Below are 20,956 nucleotides of genomic sequence, written 5' to 3' on the forward strand. Positions count from 1 at the left end.
TAACACTGCTCTTGAGATCAGTTATGTATATAGAGGTAACATACATGTCAACTATAGCTTGATGGACAAGAAAGAGGAAAAAATGGTTCATATGTAGTCGCAAGGTTTCTATACTTCACTTTAAGTGGTTCGACATCAATTCAAGTGGACAGTGAAAGAGCTTATCTTCAAAGTAAATTTAAAAAGTCAGGCTTAACTGTATGTTGCCTGCCTGTCATACATTTTATATATAAACACAGGAGTTAAAGGTAAATGGGTAGAAAATTATATAGTAGGCTAAGAGAAAACATAAACAGGAAATAGCAGCTACATTACTATTAAACAACAAAAAAGCCTTAAGACAAAGATTACCAAACATTAGACACATTTATTTCTTACTGTGTCTATTTACTAACATATAGTAACAAAATTTTATTGTTGTTGTTAAGAGTTTTGGTAAAACACATCTATAATCATTTACTTACATGTTGCCTAAATCTGCTTTTGTGCTACAAATTACAGGGCTGAATTACAGTTGTGACAGGGACTGCAGGTCTCACAAAGCCTAAAATAACAGTTCTAGTTCAAGACAGAATTTCCTTATATTCTTAAGATGGCTAGTCTTTATGACTTGTAAGTAAATAGACCTAAAAGGGCCTAATATAATTTTCTCCAAAGACACAGAATTACATATTATTTGTTTTACCAGACCTTAAATTAATACATAGCTTAGTATACTTTTATCAGCCAAATTTTAAACAAAGTCTCTATTCAAGTATTCACTGAACTGTGTTAGTATATACTTTGGAGACAAACTCTTCCTAGCAAAACTTTAAGGTGATTTGAGTAACCCTAATGTAAGGATGCATTTTCTAACTTTTGTTTTCTCCATTAGGAAATCATAAACACATACAAATCATTTGTAAAACCCTGACTGTGGCAGCAATTCAAACATGATTAAAACAAAATATTTTTAGAAAATTCTGGAAAAACATTTTTGTCCTTTAAATCTGAGGTACATAGAACCAAAGGCAAAAGCAAACCAAAAGATACCCAAGATAATAGGGTATTAAAAAAAAAGACACAAAAAGGAAGGTGCTATAAGAAACAAAGAAAGTGATGAAGGATAAGGATTAACCAGTACTCACTCTCAAAGCTAAGTATGGTTTTTCCTCTTTAGAGAGAAAAGAGTAAAAATATGGTCAGAATTGTGTTTTTATTTATTTTTTTTTTTCATTTTTCTTTTATTATTCATATGTGCATACAAGGCTTGGTTTATTTCTCCCCCCTGCCCCCACCCCCTCCCTTACCACCCACTCCACCCCCTCCCGCTCCCCCCCTCAATACCCAGCAGAAACTATTTTGCCCTTATCTCTAATTTTGTTGTAGAGAGAGTATAAGCAATAATAGGAAGGATCAAGGGGTTTTGCTGGTTGAGATAAGGATAGCTATACAGGGCATTGACTCACATTGATTTCCTGTGCGTGGGTGTTACCTTCTAGGTTAATTCTTTTTAATCTAACCTTTTCTCTAGTTCCTGGTCCCCTTTTCCTATTGGCCTCAGTTGCTTTAAGGTATCTGCTTTAGTTTCTCTGCATTAAGGGCAACAAATGCTAGCTAGTTTTTTAGGTGTCTTACCTATCCTCACCCCTCCCTTGTGTGCTCTCGCTTTTATCATGTGCTCAAAGTCTAATTCCATTGTTGTGTTTGCCCTTGATCTAATGTCCACATATGAGGGAGAACATACGATTTTTGGTCTTTTGAGCCAGGCTAACCTCACTCAGAATGATGCAGAATTGTGTTTTTAAAAGCATGCCAAAAACACACATGGGATACATTCCATTATCTTTAGGGATTGTATTCCAAATTTCCACTAGGCACTTGAAATTAAGTACGATATCAATTCCTATTATGTTTTTTTCCTATAATACAAATGTATTATAAAGTTTAATTAATTTTTTTAGACAGGGTCTAACATGCTATGTATGTAGTCCAGACTGGCCTTGGGTGGGATTCATGATCCTTCTGCCCAACCTCCCAAGTGCTGGGATTACAGATGTGTACCAACTATGCCCACTGTAAAATTTTAATTTATAAGTGAGGTACAAGAGATTAACAATGACAACAATAAAACAATAATTATAATAATTTACTGTTATAAAGATTATTCAAATGTGTCTTTCTCTGTCTCAAAATTTTGTGATTATGTGAGATGATACTTCATGGTATGTGAGTAGAATATCCAAATTGCCAACATCACGACTCTTGTGCATTGGAGTCATTAATTACTAGGAAATAAGGGTTGCTTGAACACAAACCCGTCAGTTACTCTGATAACCATGAGGCTACTAAGTCAGTAAGTGAGCAAGTAGAATATATAGTATAGACAAAATGAATAAAAAACGATTCTTATTCCAAGATAGACCAGGATGATGTAAGACTGCCACACACTACTCACAATAATGTGCAACATAAAACAGATGCACTGTTATTTCTAGAATTTTCCATTTAATATTTTTGGATCACGACTGACCATGGTAATTGAAACCGCAGAAAGCAAAGTCACAAATAAAGTGGGATCACTCTATGTGCCTATAGAGGTCTTCAAGACTAGGCAAACTAAGTTCTTTAAATAAAAGCATACTTGCAAAAATGTGCCAGATCTACATAATCCAACAGGATGGCTATTAAATTAAAACTAATTAAGATTACATAAAATTACAAATTTAATTCTTTAGCTGCACAGCTCACAGTTTGAGTGCTCAAAGACACATATACTATTAGACAGCATAGGTAAAGAACACTGCCATTATCACAGGCAATTCTATAGGGCAGTAGAGTGCCTAGAGACACTTGAAGTTTCATTTTCTCTAGGGCTTTTGATTCATTCATCATTTCTTTAACTTTTTGTTCTTTTCATTTTAGAAAGTCTTTTGTTTTTCAGCCACATCTTCAGACTTGAAGGTTCCCTTCATATTGAAACTAAAAATGCATGCAATTTAAAAAGAAAAATAGAATGTACACCTGTAGAATAAATAGTAAAATATTCCATTCTGTATAACTTCTGCATATAAATATAGAAAACCATTATACAGTTTTATATTAAAAAGAATGACAAGAATATAAAATGATGGGATTGTGTGGGGGTGGGAACCAGCAGGAAGGGGAAGTAAAAGTGGAAGGCAAACTGGGGGAGTAAATATGATCAAAGTACTTCATTCACATGTATGAATAAAGAATAATGTAACCCATCAAAACTGTTTAAAAATTGGGATGAGGGTATTTAAAAAAAGAGTAATGGATGAATTTGATCAAAGTATATTATATGCAAGTATGGAAATATCCCAATTAAATCCCTTTGTACAATTAATATATGTTAAGAGAAAAAAACACAAAAATATATTTACACTTAATTTTGAAACAAATTCAATATATTATGGTTGAAAAATAAAAGTAAACCAGAATTAACCTAAATCAAACACAGATATAGTGAAGAAAGTACCAAGCAAATCAATGGCTGCAATAGTACAGCAATAAACCAAAAGCAATGATATAAAAAAATTTTCTTAAACATATTACATTAGGAACATTTGATTCAAATGAAAAGTACTAAAAAATTCCCTTGTATGAAAGAAATACATGAAAAATGATACTTAACCCAAGCACTAAAATTAAATTGCTCAAGTAAAAACTACTTATACGTTAAATGTACATCACAATGAAATTAACAAAAACATTTCTAAATATGCAACAAGGGTAGAAACTCAAGTTACCTTTATATAAATCCTAAGAAATTCATAACTCATTGAAAATGATATGCGTGGGCCAACATACAACATACAGAGAAAATATGAACTAAATGTCTTACAAGTAATTTTATAAATTATTTTTGAGACAATGCAAGCATTTTACAGAATAGCTACTTCCGAATTTTTACACATTTCTGATAACTATTCATGGTATTGTTTTCAATTTAGAACTTATTATACATCTTATTTTATTTTATATGTAATAAAATTCACTAACATTTGCTTTTATTCTACTTGAGAAACTTCTCCAGTAATATCGTATCTCCTCTCTCTTGTACTAATTAAGTGTTTTCAATTTATTAATCTTTAAAACAAAAATGTAAACACTTACTACAAAGAAAAAAACCTCTAACTATAGACAAGTGCCCTGTGTACCAAAATTTCTATCAATGACAGACCCACATTTACCATATGGGGTCGTAAGATGATATTGTCTGGTGAAGTTGTACCCACTTAGTTTGTAAATGTATATTCTAAAATGTCAACACAATGGCAAAACTGCCTAACAATGCATTTATCAAAATGTATTCATCTCATTAAGCCCATGACTGTAATCACAAGTGAAAATAAATTAGATATACCAAAGAGAACATTAGAAAAAGAATACTGGAGGTTTCTAGAGAACTATTTTTCAGAAAAGAACATAAAAACCAAAGAAAACTTTAGGCAATAAAGGCCAAAAACAGAAAGTAAAACTTAAAAATAAATCTATTCAAAACACCAAATAAAATGTGCAAACTAGGATCTTTACCAAATTAATAATTAGATAATACTTCCCTATTATTTTGGAGACATAAATTACCTTCCTCTACCACCCCCTCCAACAGAAATATGTAAAAAAAACCCAAAACTATTAAATTAGTTACAAATTTCAAAGTGCCATGATGTCTATATACTGAGATTCACAGTTTCTGGACTTATTTTTCCACCACTTAAACTGTGGATCATTGCTATCATGTGAGAGTGCTTGTTCAACTCCTCTTGCTGATGTTTCAACAAAGACTCTTTCTCTTCCAAACGACTTTCTAATTGAGCCTTCTGAACCTCTAGGGAGGAAGCCTAAGGAATCGAGAATGGAAAGGAGGATGAGAAATTGAGAAGAAAATATAATAGCATGTTTTCTCTGCACAGATATTTTAAGACTCCTTTATTCCTTATTTGAAAGACAACCACTTCAAGATACATTATAAATATTACATTTTAGTGAATTTAAATTACATGGTAAACTTAAGTCAAGTAATAAATAACATAAATTGGGAGAATACTTTCAAATTAACTTTTTAAGTCTATGCTAACAGTTAAAAATTTTCAGAAATACACTATTCGGAAATACTAAAAAGACTACCACATTAGTTAAAGCGGACCTGAGCCCGATTCATCCTCCAAAAAAAACCAACAAATGTGCCATTAAATTTTATGCCTCTTATGTTGCTCATGCTCTTTAATAGTCTTTTAATCTTGGTTTGGTCATATTTTCCTTGTAGAAAATGGGCCAGAAAGAGCAATTCATAGCTACCACCTAAATTAAACAATCATAATAATATAGACAGAGCACTGGACTTAGTCTCAGAATATATATCTATTATTTGGATCATTAGCTATAATAACCCCAGACTGTTTCTTCACTTGTAAGTAATAAGTATTAATATATAGGTATTAATATAGTATTTGCTAAACTGAGGACAATTAAGAAAAATGTTTCAGAGTTCTTTGCAAATTAAAAAGTCCTAAACAAATATGAGTATTATTACCACCCACTGCAAGTAGAGGTATAAGCTACATACCTATATACAGCTAACTGCATGTGATAGACACTATGAACTAGGAATCTCTTTCTGTATTCTTTGCACACTTGAAAGCTGTAGTGCTGGCACATCGTATACAATAAATGTTCAATGATTTTAGGAAATACAGGCTTACACATTGTGAGAAAGAGCTCCAAACAAGTGACAGCTGAACTGCCTTGAGATCCTAATATTTTTAAACAAAATTACTAATGAAACAGAACATTTTTAAATTCAGCAAAGTTCACCCATATCACAAAAAGACCTTTTCATTTTACTGCAAAAAGAAACTGAACAGTCTTACCTTAATGCTTAGCTCTTTTCTTATCTGTTCTGTTCTGCTTAATTCTTTTCTAAGGATATCAATGGCTTCTTCCTTATCTTCTTTTTCTTTCTGTAAGACTTTAATCTTTTCTTCTTGTATTTTTGTTTTTTGATGTAAATCTTAAAACAAACAAACAGTCACTATGTACTCTGATTTTATACTGACAATACTCTGAAAAGGTTAGGAAGTTACTGTAAAAAGCAAAAGAAAGACAAGGAGGAAAATAAAGAAACATCTTTTCAGAAATGAAGTTTTATGGAATTTACTAAATAAAAATTACCATGAAACTCCTTCCCTATGCAGGTATTTTACAGAAAATAAAAAATCGTCACATCTTCCTCCACTTCCTCTGTTTTAAATATAAAATACACTTGAGAAGGGGGGCTAATCCATAAGGGCTACAAGGGAAGGAGAGTGAAAATCATGAAAAATTATGTATATGCTCTATAAGGCAGCAAGTTAGAACAAAAATATTTTTGTGGATCATTTCACAGATAAAGCATTAAGAAACTAGTAACTTAGCACTGCCACCTGCTGTTATGTTCCTTAATTTTTTTTTTTCATTTTTAAAATGGACAATGATTTCTTACATCCTCTAGATTACCAAAAAAAATTGCCTTTTCAATGTGACCAATCAAAGAAATTGCTAGTGTGAAATGTTACAGAAAGAAAAAGGAAGTTGTTTAGGATGTGTTTAAAGTTTAAAAAGATAAGCAAATTAAAAAAAAACTACTTATGTTCTGATTTTTTTACAACTGCAAAATATGCTAAAAATAGACAATATATTAAACAAAAAAGCTACTTACTTGCTAATTTACATTCTCTGTCTATTAACTGGTTCTGAACTTCTTTTCTCTGTTCTTCTTTCTCTAACAATTGGGCAATAGTTCTGAAGTTATAAAAGAAAAATCACTGAAATATGTTATCTGTGGCTTTTTGTCCCCAACAAGTTATCTTAAGAGAAAAACTGTAACAACCATAATTACCTAAAAAATCTGCTACATTTATATATTTTGAATGTAAAATAAGTGATAATTTACTAATTTAACCAATAAAAAACAATGTTCTATACAGAAAGAGTACATTTTGAAAAATCCCAAATTATTAGAATATAGAGCTAGATATTTTACTTTTCATTTTGTTGCTTGAGTGACTCATTCAACTTTTTCACTGTCTCTATTTGTTTGTTCAGAGAATCACATGTGATCTGTAAGTCTTTATTCTTCTTTTCAGTAATTTCATTTCTGAAAACACAAAGAAATTAGTTGGTACTCATGAAAGAGGAAAACAGGATGGAGAAAAGAAACTGCTCTTTAAGAAGGGAATGCTATACACAAGCAGGACATAAACAGAATTCAAACAACTCTAAAAGAAATAACAATAAGTTCTGATTGACTAATGGGGTTAAAAGTAAGTATTAAATAGAAGTACATGGGACATCAGCCTCATATTTATGGAATATATTGCTTTAGTTTACAAATGATACGGCATTACTTACTTCTCTATAAACATATATAAGTATTTTTAAGAAAGTTTAGAATTCTAAATTTCTCTACCTATTTAAAGCTCTGCACCTAATAATTATTTTACCTGCATGGTAAATACAGAATTATCTCTAAAGTGATACTTTGACACCTAACTATCTTAAGTACAAAATGTCCTCTTTAACTTCACTAAGTATAAAGATTAAAACTAAAGCAAACAAAACAAACAAACAAAAAAGCTGATGATACCTGGAAAATTAAGCCAGCTGAAATCTTTTATCTGTCCATCACAAGGTTTTTAACAATCCAAAATTGAATACCTTTATTGTCTTGACTATTAACTCTCCCCTGCCCATTCAAGAAATTGTACATTTTGGTAGACATAAGCAGGTCCTAGAAAACATGTATTTCTTTTGGAACACTGCCTACATTCTCATTTGATCTCTATATCCATGCCTAAAGTCTAAACTTGACTTAACAATAATAGTGCACTTGAGTAGCAGTGGCCAAAATAATTAAGACTTTGGAAAAAGTTGTTGGGGAGGGGGTAACATATTGTTTGGAAATCACCTTGTCACCAGAAATATTCCAGATACTATTTATTTTCCATCCTCTGCTTTTATTAGTAAACAAATAAGCACACAAACATTACAAAGTTAAAAATATCTACATCTCTTTATTAATAGAGCAGAATGATCTTAAAATAAAAATTAAAACAATAAAGTTCCCTAGTGTTTTTATTTTTGTTGTTTGCTAGAAAATACATAATTGTTCCTGATCTCTCTTGTAATCCACAAGTTTTAAAAGTGGCCTGTAAAGATAAGAGTTTGGGGAAGAAAAAAATAAACTATTAGTAGGCAAGGAGTTAGTAAAACAGTTTTGGATGGAAATCTGGAAATGACTATCAAATTTTAACTCAGCAATTTACCTAAAAGAACTTATTCTACAGATACAGTCTCACATAAGCAAGTTATATATAATGACATTAAGAGATGAGTTAAATATTAATAGCCAAATTTCGGTGCATCAGGTTGAATGATATAAAATTGACAATATTCAAGTACTTTTTGTGACAATTAAGTTAACGGAAAACTAATGATATACATCAAGCACTTTCTAGGCCATAGGGGACTTGTCAGTGATCAAAACAAGTATTTCCTTTATGAGTCTACATTGCAGATGACTGGTAACTATGTGAACAGATAAAAGTCAACCAGAAAGAGAGACCTGCATTCTGCTTCCAGAGAAGCAATAGTTCATTTTACTATGCCTTAAGTTTCTGGCTAACTACTTATTTTACAGTGTTATCAGAATATATGAAATGTTTACAAAAGGATTTGAGGAAAAAATTCCCATGTGTTCATTCTAGGTTCTAAACCTTACAGAGAAACTTTCTATTTACCTCTGAAGAAGTTCCATGTAGGATTTTGTCAGTATTTCATGTTCTTCAGCCACCGACTCTAACTTCCTATTATGTTGAAAGAGATGTTCAATATCACTCTGGGCTCTTTCTGACTCAAGCTGCTGTGACTTCAGCAACACACCAAGCTCTTCATTTTTTCTCTCAACTTCTCTCAGCATACCGGCAAGTGTTCGTGCCTTAAAACAGCATGCAGACTTTTCTACTACTATTTGTATACAGTTAAGCACCATATAACAATATTTTGGTCAACAAATCTTATAAGTACATTCTTATTAAGTTTGCACAAGGATGAAATGGCCCAATTTCTTATTAACAAAAGGATGCAATATGAACTTGCATTATATTCATTTAAAATACATATATATTTAGACTCTCTCTCTATATATATACAGAGAGAGAGTTGGGTGATGATGGTTCATGTTTCTAATCCTAGCTACTTGGGAGGCTGGGATTGGGAGGCTTGTGGTTGAGGGCCAACCTGGTGCAGGGGGTCAAGGTGTGGGTGGGGGTGGTGACAAAACTTGGTGGCACATGCCTGTTATCCCAGCTATTGTGGGAAGTGTAAAATAGAAGGATAGCAGTCAAGGTAGACCTGGGAAAAAAGGTAAGACTTTATCTTCAAAATCACCAGAGAAAAAAGAGCTGAAGGTGTGGCTAAAGTGTGAAGCACAGTACTGCAAAATATAAATACACATATACACACACATATACACATTTTAAATGATTTACAAAACATCTAATACTTCAGCACCTACTGAGTTACAGAAAAATTTATTAGTCATATATACCTACTACTTAACTACTTTCAGTAAACCTTATGTAGATTAAGGATTAAGTATCTCTTATTTCAAATGCTTGGGATCAGAGGTGGTTCAAATATCCAATTCTTCATGACTTTGGGATATCCGCATATGCAAAACATATACATAATGAGGTGTCTTGGGGATGGGACCTGCATCTGAACACAAAATTGATTTGTGTTTCATCTATACCTTGTGTATCTACCCTGAAGATAGTTTTATACAGCAATTTTAGTTTTATACAATATTTTTAAACAATTTTATGCATAAAAATATATATGCACATGGTATGGAATTTTCCATTTATTGTTCATGTCAGCACTCAAAAAGTTTTGAATTTTGAAGCATTTTGGATTAGTGATACTCAAACTGTACTATTACAGTTTTTTATGTACTAGATTGCTCTGACAAAATCTCAGCATGACCAGATTAATGGAAATGAGCAAAACTGCAAGATAAAAGTAGCTCAACCTAAAGTATTCAGTTAAAAGAAGTCTCTAGGGTTAACCATTAACCCTAAACTTCTAAGTTTACACACATCAGTTTTCCCATTTCAAGTAATAACTCACACTAAGATCTTAACTATATCATACTTACTCTAACATTTAAAAGTAAGCTAGCATAAATGGGGATACGATAAATGCTAGGGATAAATGGAGATACGATACATTAAAAAAGCAAAAACAACTAGAATGAGAAGCAGATACTTCCTACCACTTTTGTCTTAAAGATACTACTTATTTTTAAATGCCAGATGAATAACTAAGTCCTTCCATTTTTATGAAACAGACTATAAAAAAGGAATACCAATACATTAGTGTTATTTTTATGAGTTTCCTTATAACATGTATAAAACATTAAATTCGCTAATAAAACATAAGACAAGTCCAATAGATACATGATATAAGAATGTGCTATGAGAAAAAGACAGGAACAAATTATTTTAATATTAATTTTCTTTCTTGGAATTTATGGCAAGATCGATGTAATAAGACAACTAGAACCATGTTAAAATAAAACAAAAATATGGTTATACTGCTTTATATTTTTTAGACTACTTTTATTTTGAAAGGATTTTAAAGATATTTTTCTTGTCACTAACTTTAATCCCTCTTTCAAAAACAAGGCAACTTTATTATAACCCATTACAAATAAAATCATGTTGTGTAGATTTCCATTTTTATCTCCTGGGGATTTCTCATTGCTGATGCAAACTCTCACCCACACTTACACACACACACACCCACACACACACACACACACACCCATACACACACACACACACACACACACACCCCTGGGGATTTCTCATTGCTGATGTAAACTCTCACCCACACTTACACACACACACACACACACACACACATATGTATACAGCACAATATCAAACTTACCAAATATCTACCACATGCAAGAACATGTTAGGCCTGGAGATACAGAAACAGCCTCTGATATTACAACTAAGGATGAAGGTAGTATGATTTTCATAGTATGAGACATGTTATAAAGAGGTAAGCACAGGGTGGATACACAGAGGAAGAATAACAAAACATCAAGTATAGGAAAAGACCATGGTAAGCTTCTGGAAAATGGTGACATTTAAGTTGAAATCTTAAGACTGAGGAGTTAGATAAAGAAAGAAGAAAAGGTGTTCCAAACATGGCACAGAAAGTTCTAAGACTAGGAAACACGAGAGTATGGTAAGTTTCAGAAAATGCAAAGTAGTCTAATATGGTCGACTCCAAGGAATAAGCAGAAATGGTACATGTGGACTGAGAAGTAGTTAAAAATTCTTGTACTACAAATTAAGGTATTAAAATTCCGTTGTGAGAACAACTGCAGCTGCTATAGGATCAGATTTCACGTCAGAGATCTGTGGAGACTGGGGTGAGGGAGGGTAGAACCAAACTCAGAAAACAATTAACTTTGGGTGAAGTGTAGAGGGTAGCTGAGAAGAGAACTCTGAACTAAAAGTAGGAAGACTTAGAGGCTCTGCTGAGATTATTATGAAAAAGGAAAAGGATCTGATCTATAGCAAATAATGGTTGAAATAGACAAAGAAGAAAAGAAAAACATTTGGTGAGTAATTACAAGAGGTAAACTAGGTTTCTTATTTGGAAAACTCTAAGAACAGTAAAGAAAATACCTAAGAATACACATTTTCAAAAAGAGAAGAATGATTAGTTGATTATGCTGAGTTTGAAGTATTTATGGTACATCTAAATGCACCTATACAGAAGGCAGTTAATGCTTGGGAAAAAGATTTGTGCTTGATATAAATTTGGGAACATCAACATTTTAGTAAAATAAAGGAAATAAATAAAAGGACTAAGAATGCAATCCTGAGGACCCCCAACACCTAATGGGTGGACCACTAATGATATATAAAAAGAGTATCAATTAGGCAGGAAAAAAAATAAGAATGTTGTACCCATGTAGCCAAAACTAAAAGGGAGCAAGTTTCAAAATAAATTGTTGTGTCAAATGCTCAGGATAATTCTCTTCAATTAGAATAATAAATATTTTAGTTTCACTTATTAAATTTTCTACTAGTCAAACATGACTGTATATTTTACATACCTCTGTCTCAGCTTGAGTTCTCTGACAGCGATACTGAGCAATCAGTCTATCAGCCTGTGCAAGAGCTAGAGCTTTTGCTTCTAAGAGATCTTGTAACCTGCTTTCTTTGGACTATAAGAAAACACACAATTAATTTTAATTATTTTAGGAAAACATGTACTAAAGCTTATTAAACTCCATTAAAATAAGCTTGTACTCACAGCTAATGTAGACAGTTTCATCTCATATACATCCATTATATCAGATATTCTTACATCTTTAATTTGATCTTTCACCTAGGTTTTAATAAGAGTATAAAACCAGAAAACTGTAACATTTATTTTCAACTACATCATTAAAACATAGTAAATAACAAAGGAAAAATAATACTGTATCTGATTGGTCATAAGTATTTAACCTGGCTACTACTATAGAACCATATTTGAGTAAGATCTGGTATGCAAATGGTAATTTAAAAAATATTTCTTAAGCTGATTAGGTGGCTGGGAAGAGAACTTAAGAGAAAGAAAGATAGCTGTGTTAAAAACTCATGGAATTTTTTGATTGTTTAAAACATTCTTTCTAAATTTCTACTTTTTATACCAAAAGATAATGTTTCAATGATGAAATCTGCATCTAATGGTTTTTAAATAAATCTTTTTTTTTATTAGAACTGACATTTAGCTGTCAAGTACAGAGCACAGTACCATTTATAACTGCTATTTATCACTCACCGTCACTCCAGACTGAAGTTTCTCTATTAATTCCTCAATGTTCAACCCAGGAACATTATCTTTCAAGAGTGGAGGAGTTGAACACTTTACCGATGTTGGAAAACTGTGATTTAGTGACTGCAAGGGGATTCTCCTGGGCATATGTTCTGTTTCCTGTTGTTTATATGCATTATTTGCAGCTATACTTTCTCCAAGTCTGAATGAGAGTAAGAAAGAAATAATAACATAAAAACAGAGCAAAGGAGAATTACTGCATAATTAGGGACTCTTAACAATTTTTTTTTTAGTATAAATTTTAAATATTTTTGAAACACCTTGGTGTCTACGATGAAACAGGTTTGGGGAAATATCCTAAATTTTCCAGAATACTTTGTTTTTTCACCTATAATCCTTTAAAATGATAATTTCACCTTTTGCTTGGAAGCATTGCAGAACTAGTTTGTGAACATATTATTTGCAATAAAGTACAAAGTCACTGGTATTGCTCAGAGCAATCTTTTTACCATGGATGACATTATCTGGCCTGACATCATCATCCCTTTCTCACCTAGTATGTTCTCACAAACCTGACTTCCATTCTGCTCCCTTAAAAGACCATCTGTTCCTGTTACAGAGCCTTGTATGAGTTGTTCTTTATCTGGAGCATTCCTTCTATCAGATCTAAATATGCTGGTTATTTTTTACCATGAGATCTTAGTTCACCTCTCCTCAAAGAAGCCTTTACTAATGCCTATGTAATACTAACATTAAACATTCCCGTCTCCCAAAGCTCAATAGGAACCTTTTCACCCAGACTACAAGGCAAACCTTATGACAGCATTGCACCTCATCTAATTTACTGCTCTAGCAAAAACATCTAGCCAGGGGCCTGCCATACAGTCCTAGTTGGTCCTTACCAAACGTTTCTTAAATGTTTAAATAAAACAAACAAGGAAATACAGATACATAAAACCCACCTACTTATCCATTCACCCAATAATTTCACTTTACAAACCTACCTAAGACAATGTCAAATGAGGACACTGAATAATAAGTATAAGTGGACCACTGAAAAAATGATCTAGAGCATATGAAAGGGAAGGCCAAGACACAGTGAAAATGGTAGGCAGGCCTTACCCATGCAGGCAAAAGATGAGGTGTCCATGTTTGGTGAGGCTGCAGTTTTCTGTTTGAAGGTTTTTCATGTCAGACTAATACAATTGAGGCAACCAAGCCATCACAAACTGGAACAACTTAATTCGCAGACTATTTCTATTTTGTAACTGGAGAAATTGCTTATGTGTCTACTTTTTGTTAAAAAAATTATTATAAAAATGAAGACAATTTTCATATATAGTTTTGTATTCCATAATTCTTTAACACTTGATTTATGACTACCTAAATTATTAATTTTGAAAACTGCAATTAGGTGAGTTGTATATTATAACTACTCAACCTTGAGTAAAAGCAGCCATAGACAACAGAGATAATAAGAAAATGAATGGGTATAGCTTTGTTCTCATAATACTACTTATAAAAACATGTGGCTGTCCCATGGTCTGCTGATTTTGAACCTGTGGTATAGAAGGAATGTCTCATTCATTTACCAAGTACTTCAAATTATTCAAACCACTTTTACAAAGTAAGTTATAGAAACCACTACAAGTTTCAAAAATTTATTAAACTAGACCCCCATAGACATTTTGGTTATAACCATTTAGTTACACACAGCTTCCTTCCCCCAAAACAAAACAAAAACAACCTGAGTTTTTTCAAACTTACTTGCAAATATTCTTGAATTATTTGAATTAATTACAGGGAAAAAATTTTGCCTGGCCACCATCTATTCTATTTTCTGATAAAAGCATACAATTGTTCTTTAGGAAATTTTTCTTTCTGCAATCTCAATAAACTTTCAGCTCACACTGTTCTCAGACAGGATGCCTTAGCAAATAAATAGCCCAGATCTGGACAATGACAGTAATGCTTAGACTTTTAATTTAAAAACACTCAGGAAAAAAAGCTGTCCATGTAAAGGAACTAAACTGGTAATCCTACAGTATACAGAACCTATTACATAAAAAAAGAGGTGGTTAAGAGACTAAGAAACATAGTGCTTAGATAACAAACACATTAAACTACCCAGACCTACCTTTTTCCTGAGTCAGTAAATACCTGACCTTTTCACGCAGGAATCAAAATTTTCTTTTAATCATTTGAAAGATTACTGAAAATTACAATGAGATTATCAATTTATTAATTTACTCATCTATTTTGAGAATTACTAAAGCAACATAGCACAATATTCCAACACCACAAGAGATACATTGTCAATGACTACAACTCACACTAAAGCAGGAAAATCTGGCAGTGGAGCAGCTTCTAATAATATTCCCAGTCCAGACTGAACTTGTTCTCTGTTATCTGATGTTAAAGCAAAAGCCAATGGAGTAATCAAACGTGGATCCTACACAAATAAGAAATCAGAAAATAATAAGAAGAAAGAATAAGTTTAGGTCTTAGACTAAGGTGAGCAAATTCTAAAATGTTTCTGATGTCTAAATTTATCATTACACTTTACCTTCTTACCTATTTACATTGTCATGAAATCACTGTGAACACTAGCTTAAAATAAGATCCAGTAAAAGTTTTAATACTTTCAATTATGAAAATGAAACATTTTCAATATTTTGATGAATTGAAATAACTCAGAATTCACTGTTTAGAAGTACTGCATTATTTTTCTGTCATTTAATAAGTTTAAATAGTTAACATTTTTAAATTAAAGTCATAAAATAAAGTTAAATTCAAACTAACTCAAATCAGAAAATTGAAATTTAACAACTGAAATAATATATGCTTAAAGTGTAAATACTTCATGTCAGTAAATAGTTTATATTAGTACTATAAGCTCCAAATCATCTATAATGAAAAACAATTAAGAATGAACATTGTCACTTTTTAACTCAGTCCTTTACAAAGCACATTCTCAGAGAATATAATATATACATCATTTATAATGAAAATGTTAAGTTCTTTGTAGATACTCAAGTGTGTGTAATTCAATGCCATAGAACTAAAGCAGTTCTTTATCTTAACTACTCCTCCTCCAACATAGAAGAATCATTAACCCTAATTTCCAGTGAAGGAAACTAAAATCAAAAATGTGAAATTACTTGTTTGAACCTATACTGACTAATAACTGGTACAAACTTTGAACCCAGTCTGTTAAGCATTATACTCTCAAAGTGTGCAAGTAGCCCTGGCCTAACGTTATGGTTTTGTCTTCTACCCTGACTACATTCATTAACTTATAGTACTAACTTAAATCAGCAAAAATAGTAATTTAGCATTTTTTGTTAAATATCCGTTTTTAAGGTAGGTGTTGTAGAATTAACATAGACACTGTTAAGGAAATTCTGTAGTAGGTCCCAGGAGACAAGATCAAACCAGAACAGCATCTGGGTCAAGTATCACAGTATCAAACTTAACTTGAATTTGTCCAATTTTCAAAAAAAAACACAAGCAAAAACAGATGGGAGTAGCATAGTAAGTACCTTCTGTTTAAACCTTAAAAGTAAAGTAACTGAAATGATTAATCTCTTGTTCCTTGTTTCTGTTTATTTTGAGCCTTTTCTCTGTTTATAACTAAGCACATTCATTCCATTTGACAGAATCAGATATCCCAGATTGTAGCATACCAAGTAAGGGCTGGGAGTACAGCTCATGGTAGACTGCCTGCCTCCAATGCTCTATGCCTAAATCCATTCTCTAGGCATAATACCCTGAGGGTAAAAACAATACAAATAAACAACTAATGGATAAAACATAGTACATTAGATCTTAGACTAAATCAATTGAAATTTTGTCTTTGGATAACATCTAGAGCTCTTATTCAGCAACTATGAACACTGAAATTTGTGAGCTAGCTATTTTCATCACATTTCTTTTAATCTTACTATGACACACAATTAAGCCATTTCTTGAGATGTTTCCCTGCCGGATGCTACACCTTATCAACCCAGATCAAAAAAACTCCTAAGGAAACACTATTGTCTTCCCAATACCAACAGAACAAAAAGAAAACTGCAAGTATGACACAGGAAAAGGAAAGCCGGAGTACTCTGGACCTTAGAATCAGAAGCATTTAATGTTGCGTTTCTGTGAAACTATGTAAAATAATGGTATCATGAGACTATCATAATTGACGGAGACACGTGTCAAGTGTACACTGCCATCTAATGGCCAATTCTAAGAGAAATATCCTCTAAGGACTTAGAATATGAAAATGGAAATATTTATTAGAAATTATTGACATAAGAATAATCTTCAGTGCTTGAAAAGTTTAAACTTACCTGAAGGATTTTGTAGAAGCTTACTTCCATACCAGGAACCAACTGTTTAAGTTTGTTCATCAAATCAAGAGTTTTCAAAATTACATCAGCAGCAAGTTTGCTTTAAAGAAAAGTCATATTTAAATGAGGTAACTCAAAAAATTCTTAAGAGTTTATTTTTGTCCATAACTCTAAAGAAAATGAAGAAGCCTCGACTCTTTGTTTTTGAAACTGAAGAGAAAGTATTATTTCTAACGAAAATTAAGATATCAAAGATCCACATTCTTAGAACTCAAGACCCAAAAAGAATAAACTGGTATTACTAATAGATAAGTGTTTCTTTTTCTACTGTCAAGTAACAAAATGGTTCAATTTTCTGCTTCAAATAGAAGTATTGGAATGAGTATTAGGTATTAAATGACCCATAAAAGTCTTAGCTTTGTCACTGAAATATTGACAACACATGGTAGCCTTAGGCAATATAAAACACCTAACATGAATTAAATCAGGCCATGTACTGTATTTTGTACCTGGAAAGTAAGAATCCTTGATCATGTAAAACACAGTTACTGACAATTATGGAAATGGGAACAAACTATAGTGCTGAGCACTTAGCAGGTCCTCAGTAAGTATTTACCAGATGGATTTAATTCAAAGGAGCATTAAAAAAAGTCACATGACTATCAGTGAAAATCCACTTTTAACTATAACTCCTGACATGTTAAGAGGAGCTTTCTGTTATTAAAAAATCTTCAGCAGTGATTAATTTTCTTGTAAGTGTTTTGAGCTTTTCATTTATAAATACAAAATTAAAGGCACAAAAAAATTAAAATTGCTGAGTCAATGTGAAAAAGAAACTCCAGAAAAGGAACACTCAGGACTCCTTAGATCCTTTCTCTCCCTCATTCTCTCATTCACATACAATGAAACACAAATCCCAGATGTTGTAACATTTCTTCAGATGTATACTATGAATTTAATTTTTAAAAAATTATGAAAATATTTTATTAATTCTCTGCTACACCTTGAGTTACTAGAATATACCCAAGAATGATCCTTAAAGAATCACTGCTTTTGATTTTTATTGCCTTTAACTGTTCTACAGTTTAGATTTCAAATACTCACCATAACTCAGAGTCTGCTACCTTTGTTCCAAACCCCAGGTCAATTTTGCCATATGTAAATTGTTGTTCTATGAGAGTGGTACACTTTATAGTAGTCAGAATTTTTGCAATTTGCATTTTCAGGGCATCATCTCCACAGAGAGGTAAGTTTTGTTAAGATACACAGCAAACAAAAATTTCTCAAGCTACCTTGTATCTTCAGAATAGTTTGTAACATTCAAGGTAATTTCATACAAATTATCTCATCACTACAATCCAGTATAATTACCATTGCTATTTTCTCTATGATAGTTTAAAAGACTGGTAAGTGGCAGGAGACAAGACTCACATAAGTTTCTGACTCAAATATAAAAGCAGAGAAAACATGTTTCTTCACTGGATGTTCCTTTTATTGTTAGCAATAATCACATTCTTTTGATACATATTTAGGGAAGTTATTTTCTCATATTTTGTTAACTATAAATCATTAAGACTATCTAACATTAAAAATGGGTCAAGTTATGACCATTCAATGAACAACAGCCTGACTAAATTAATTACAAGTATCTGTAAGGTTAAGCAAAGTAATCCTATTTTACTACAGCAGCTCTCAATTTTGAGTGCATGAGAATCACCTAGGTAGATTAAACAATCACAAATGGATAAACGTCAACACACAAAACACACATCTTCCATTGATCCCATGCCCATGGCTTCAAATTACTTAAATTGCATTAATCTCTGACAGGTACCTCTGTGTGTGTGTATTTTCTTTATTAAACTGGTTCCCCATGTGATTCTAGTATCAAGCTAGGATTAACAGTCCTGTAAAAGATGAAAATTAAGGAAGAGCAGTTTAAAAGAGTTTAAAGTGGAGTTTGCTCTAGGGAAAAACAAAATTGGGCATATTTTTATTCCTCTGAGATAGAAGAAAAAGTGGCCAGGTAAATTTAATAAATCTTGATATAGTATAGCTCCCTGTTCACAGTGGAGTGGGGGTAAGTATTACTGAAATAATTAAAAATTAGGATTTGGACTTGTTGGCACTGAGAATTAACTAGAAAAGGCAAATACAGGAATAGAACTAAAGGAATCAATCAGTTTACAAAAGTAATGGAACAAACTGTACTCAGTTTTCTTTTTGTAATGAATAAATTTGTGCTGATACTTTTTTTAAAATAACAAAGTACGACATTCTCTCTAGTAGAAGATTTACTGAGGTTTTACTTTTAAAACACTAGTTAGAAAAAAATGGGCTAAAATCATAAAAATTCTATCAATACTTGTTTATTCACTGAAACGCTGATACAAAGACAAGCAGGACTAATCATCCAGGATAGTAGTTAGCATCAAAAGAGAAAGAGAGCAATGAGGAACAGTGTAAGAGTCATTTTAGAATAGACCTCCAAATCCCAAATTGTCATAAAAACTGTTCAAATCAAGTTTAAAGAGCATTTCTTGGGGTGGAGAGCTAGGTCAGAGGGCTTGCATAGCATGTGTTAAGGCCCTGAATTTGCTCCCTGGCACATCAAAAGCATCTAAAAGCATTTTTTAAAATGTACTTTTGCTTGAAAGTTTTATACAGAAAACCAAGAGAAAAAGAGTATGGATAACTTTTTTTAAAGAGTCTTCATTAACAATTTTTCTTTTTTTAAATTTCAGCTCAGCATTTCTGAATAGATATAACATACAGAGAAGTGACAAAATCACTAATAAAGACAAAATGCAATAGTAGGAAAAATTTTATATAGTTTACATTTTTATGACAGTAAAGGATATTTAATAAAACTTCAATAGCTTTGACCATCCTTTCACATTTTTTTCTTATTGAGGCCTCATCCAAATTTTGTTCTGTGAACTGAAGTTGATCAAGGACGGTAGGCAGCAGAAGGGTCACAAAACGGTCAGCTGAGGAACAGTTAGCAGTATCTATGACATCCTGGAGAATTAGGAATGATCAAAAATATAGATGGAATACAGAACACAAAACAGTCATTACTGAGCTGTGACCCTCTCTTTAAATTTCTTATATTTACTTTAATACTTTTCTTACTTGAGTCTCCGTTTTAAGTTATTTAAAATTTAAGCCTTTAACCAGTTTTTACATCTATGATGGCAGCGTTTTTCCTCAGTGAACAGTAAGATTTTTTACAAACAGGAGAATTTTAAAAAAAAATTTTCATTCATTTATTCACATGTGCATACATTGTTTTGGCCATTTTCCCCCCTACACCCAGTGGGCTCAATCACATACATTTTTATTTGTGCATAGGATCCAGTTTAGAGAATGCTAAATTGCCCAAAGAGAAGAATCTATAGACTGAGGTAGTTTGTCTCTATCCTAAAATCCTAGTACACTGTCTGGCACACTGATCCATTTTTCTAACTGAATCCTACATTCTACCTTGACCTATTCAATAGCTAATAAATAGTGGACATCTAATGAGATGGAAAGACAGAATGTGACTACAGCAAGTATAGTCATATGACAATGATATAGATCTTGTTAGCAACTTTACTTACTAAACAGAAACAAGAATATATAAAGCTCTCTAACAAAAAAGGGAAAACACAAATACATGTGACAGGAAAAAACTCAGTAACTGAATGACAGGGAGTCTAATGTAACTATTAATAATAGGA

General features: G+C 32.2%; 1 protein-coding gene across 5 annotated transcripts in view; it reads right to left on the reverse strand.

Moving 5' to 3' along the window:
- Positions 1-2,467: 2,467 nt before the first annotated feature.
- Cip2a (cellular inhibitor of PP2A) overlaps positions 2,468-20,956 on the reverse strand; it is a 39,749-nt gene continuing 21,260 nt past the window's right edge. For all 5 annotated transcript variants that reach the window (XM_020151191.2, XM_074073065.1, XM_074073064.1 and 2 more), the window contains 12 exons: positions 20,093-20,252; positions 18,336-18,477; positions 17,232-17,331; positions 15,225-15,343; positions 12,898-13,093; positions 12,385-12,459; positions 12,185-12,295; positions 8,784-8,980; positions 7,028-7,141; positions 6,704-6,786; positions 5,877-6,016; positions 2,468-4,847 (listed from right to left, as the gene is read on the reverse strand). In XM_020151191.2, the coding sequence (XP_020006780.2) occupies positions 4,677-4,847; positions 5,877-6,016; positions 6,704-6,786; positions 7,028-7,141; positions 8,784-8,980; positions 12,185-12,295; positions 12,385-12,459; positions 12,898-13,093; positions 15,225-15,343; positions 17,232-17,331; positions 18,336-18,477; positions 20,093-20,252 (1,608 nt within the window). In that variant the 3' untranslated portion in view covers positions 2,468-4,676. The remainder of the gene's footprint in view (positions 4,848-5,876; positions 6,017-6,703; positions 6,787-7,027; positions 7,142-8,783; positions 8,981-12,184; positions 12,296-12,384; positions 12,460-12,897; positions 13,094-15,224; positions 15,344-17,231; positions 17,332-18,335; positions 18,478-20,092; positions 20,253-20,956) is intronic.

The sequence above is a fragment of the Castor canadensis genome, chromosome 5, assembly GCF_047511655.1.
Source record: "Castor canadensis chromosome 5, mCasCan1.hap1v2, whole genome shotgun sequence".
Classification (NCBI taxonomy): Eukaryota; Metazoa; Chordata; class Mammalia; order Rodentia; family Castoridae; genus Castor; species Castor canadensis.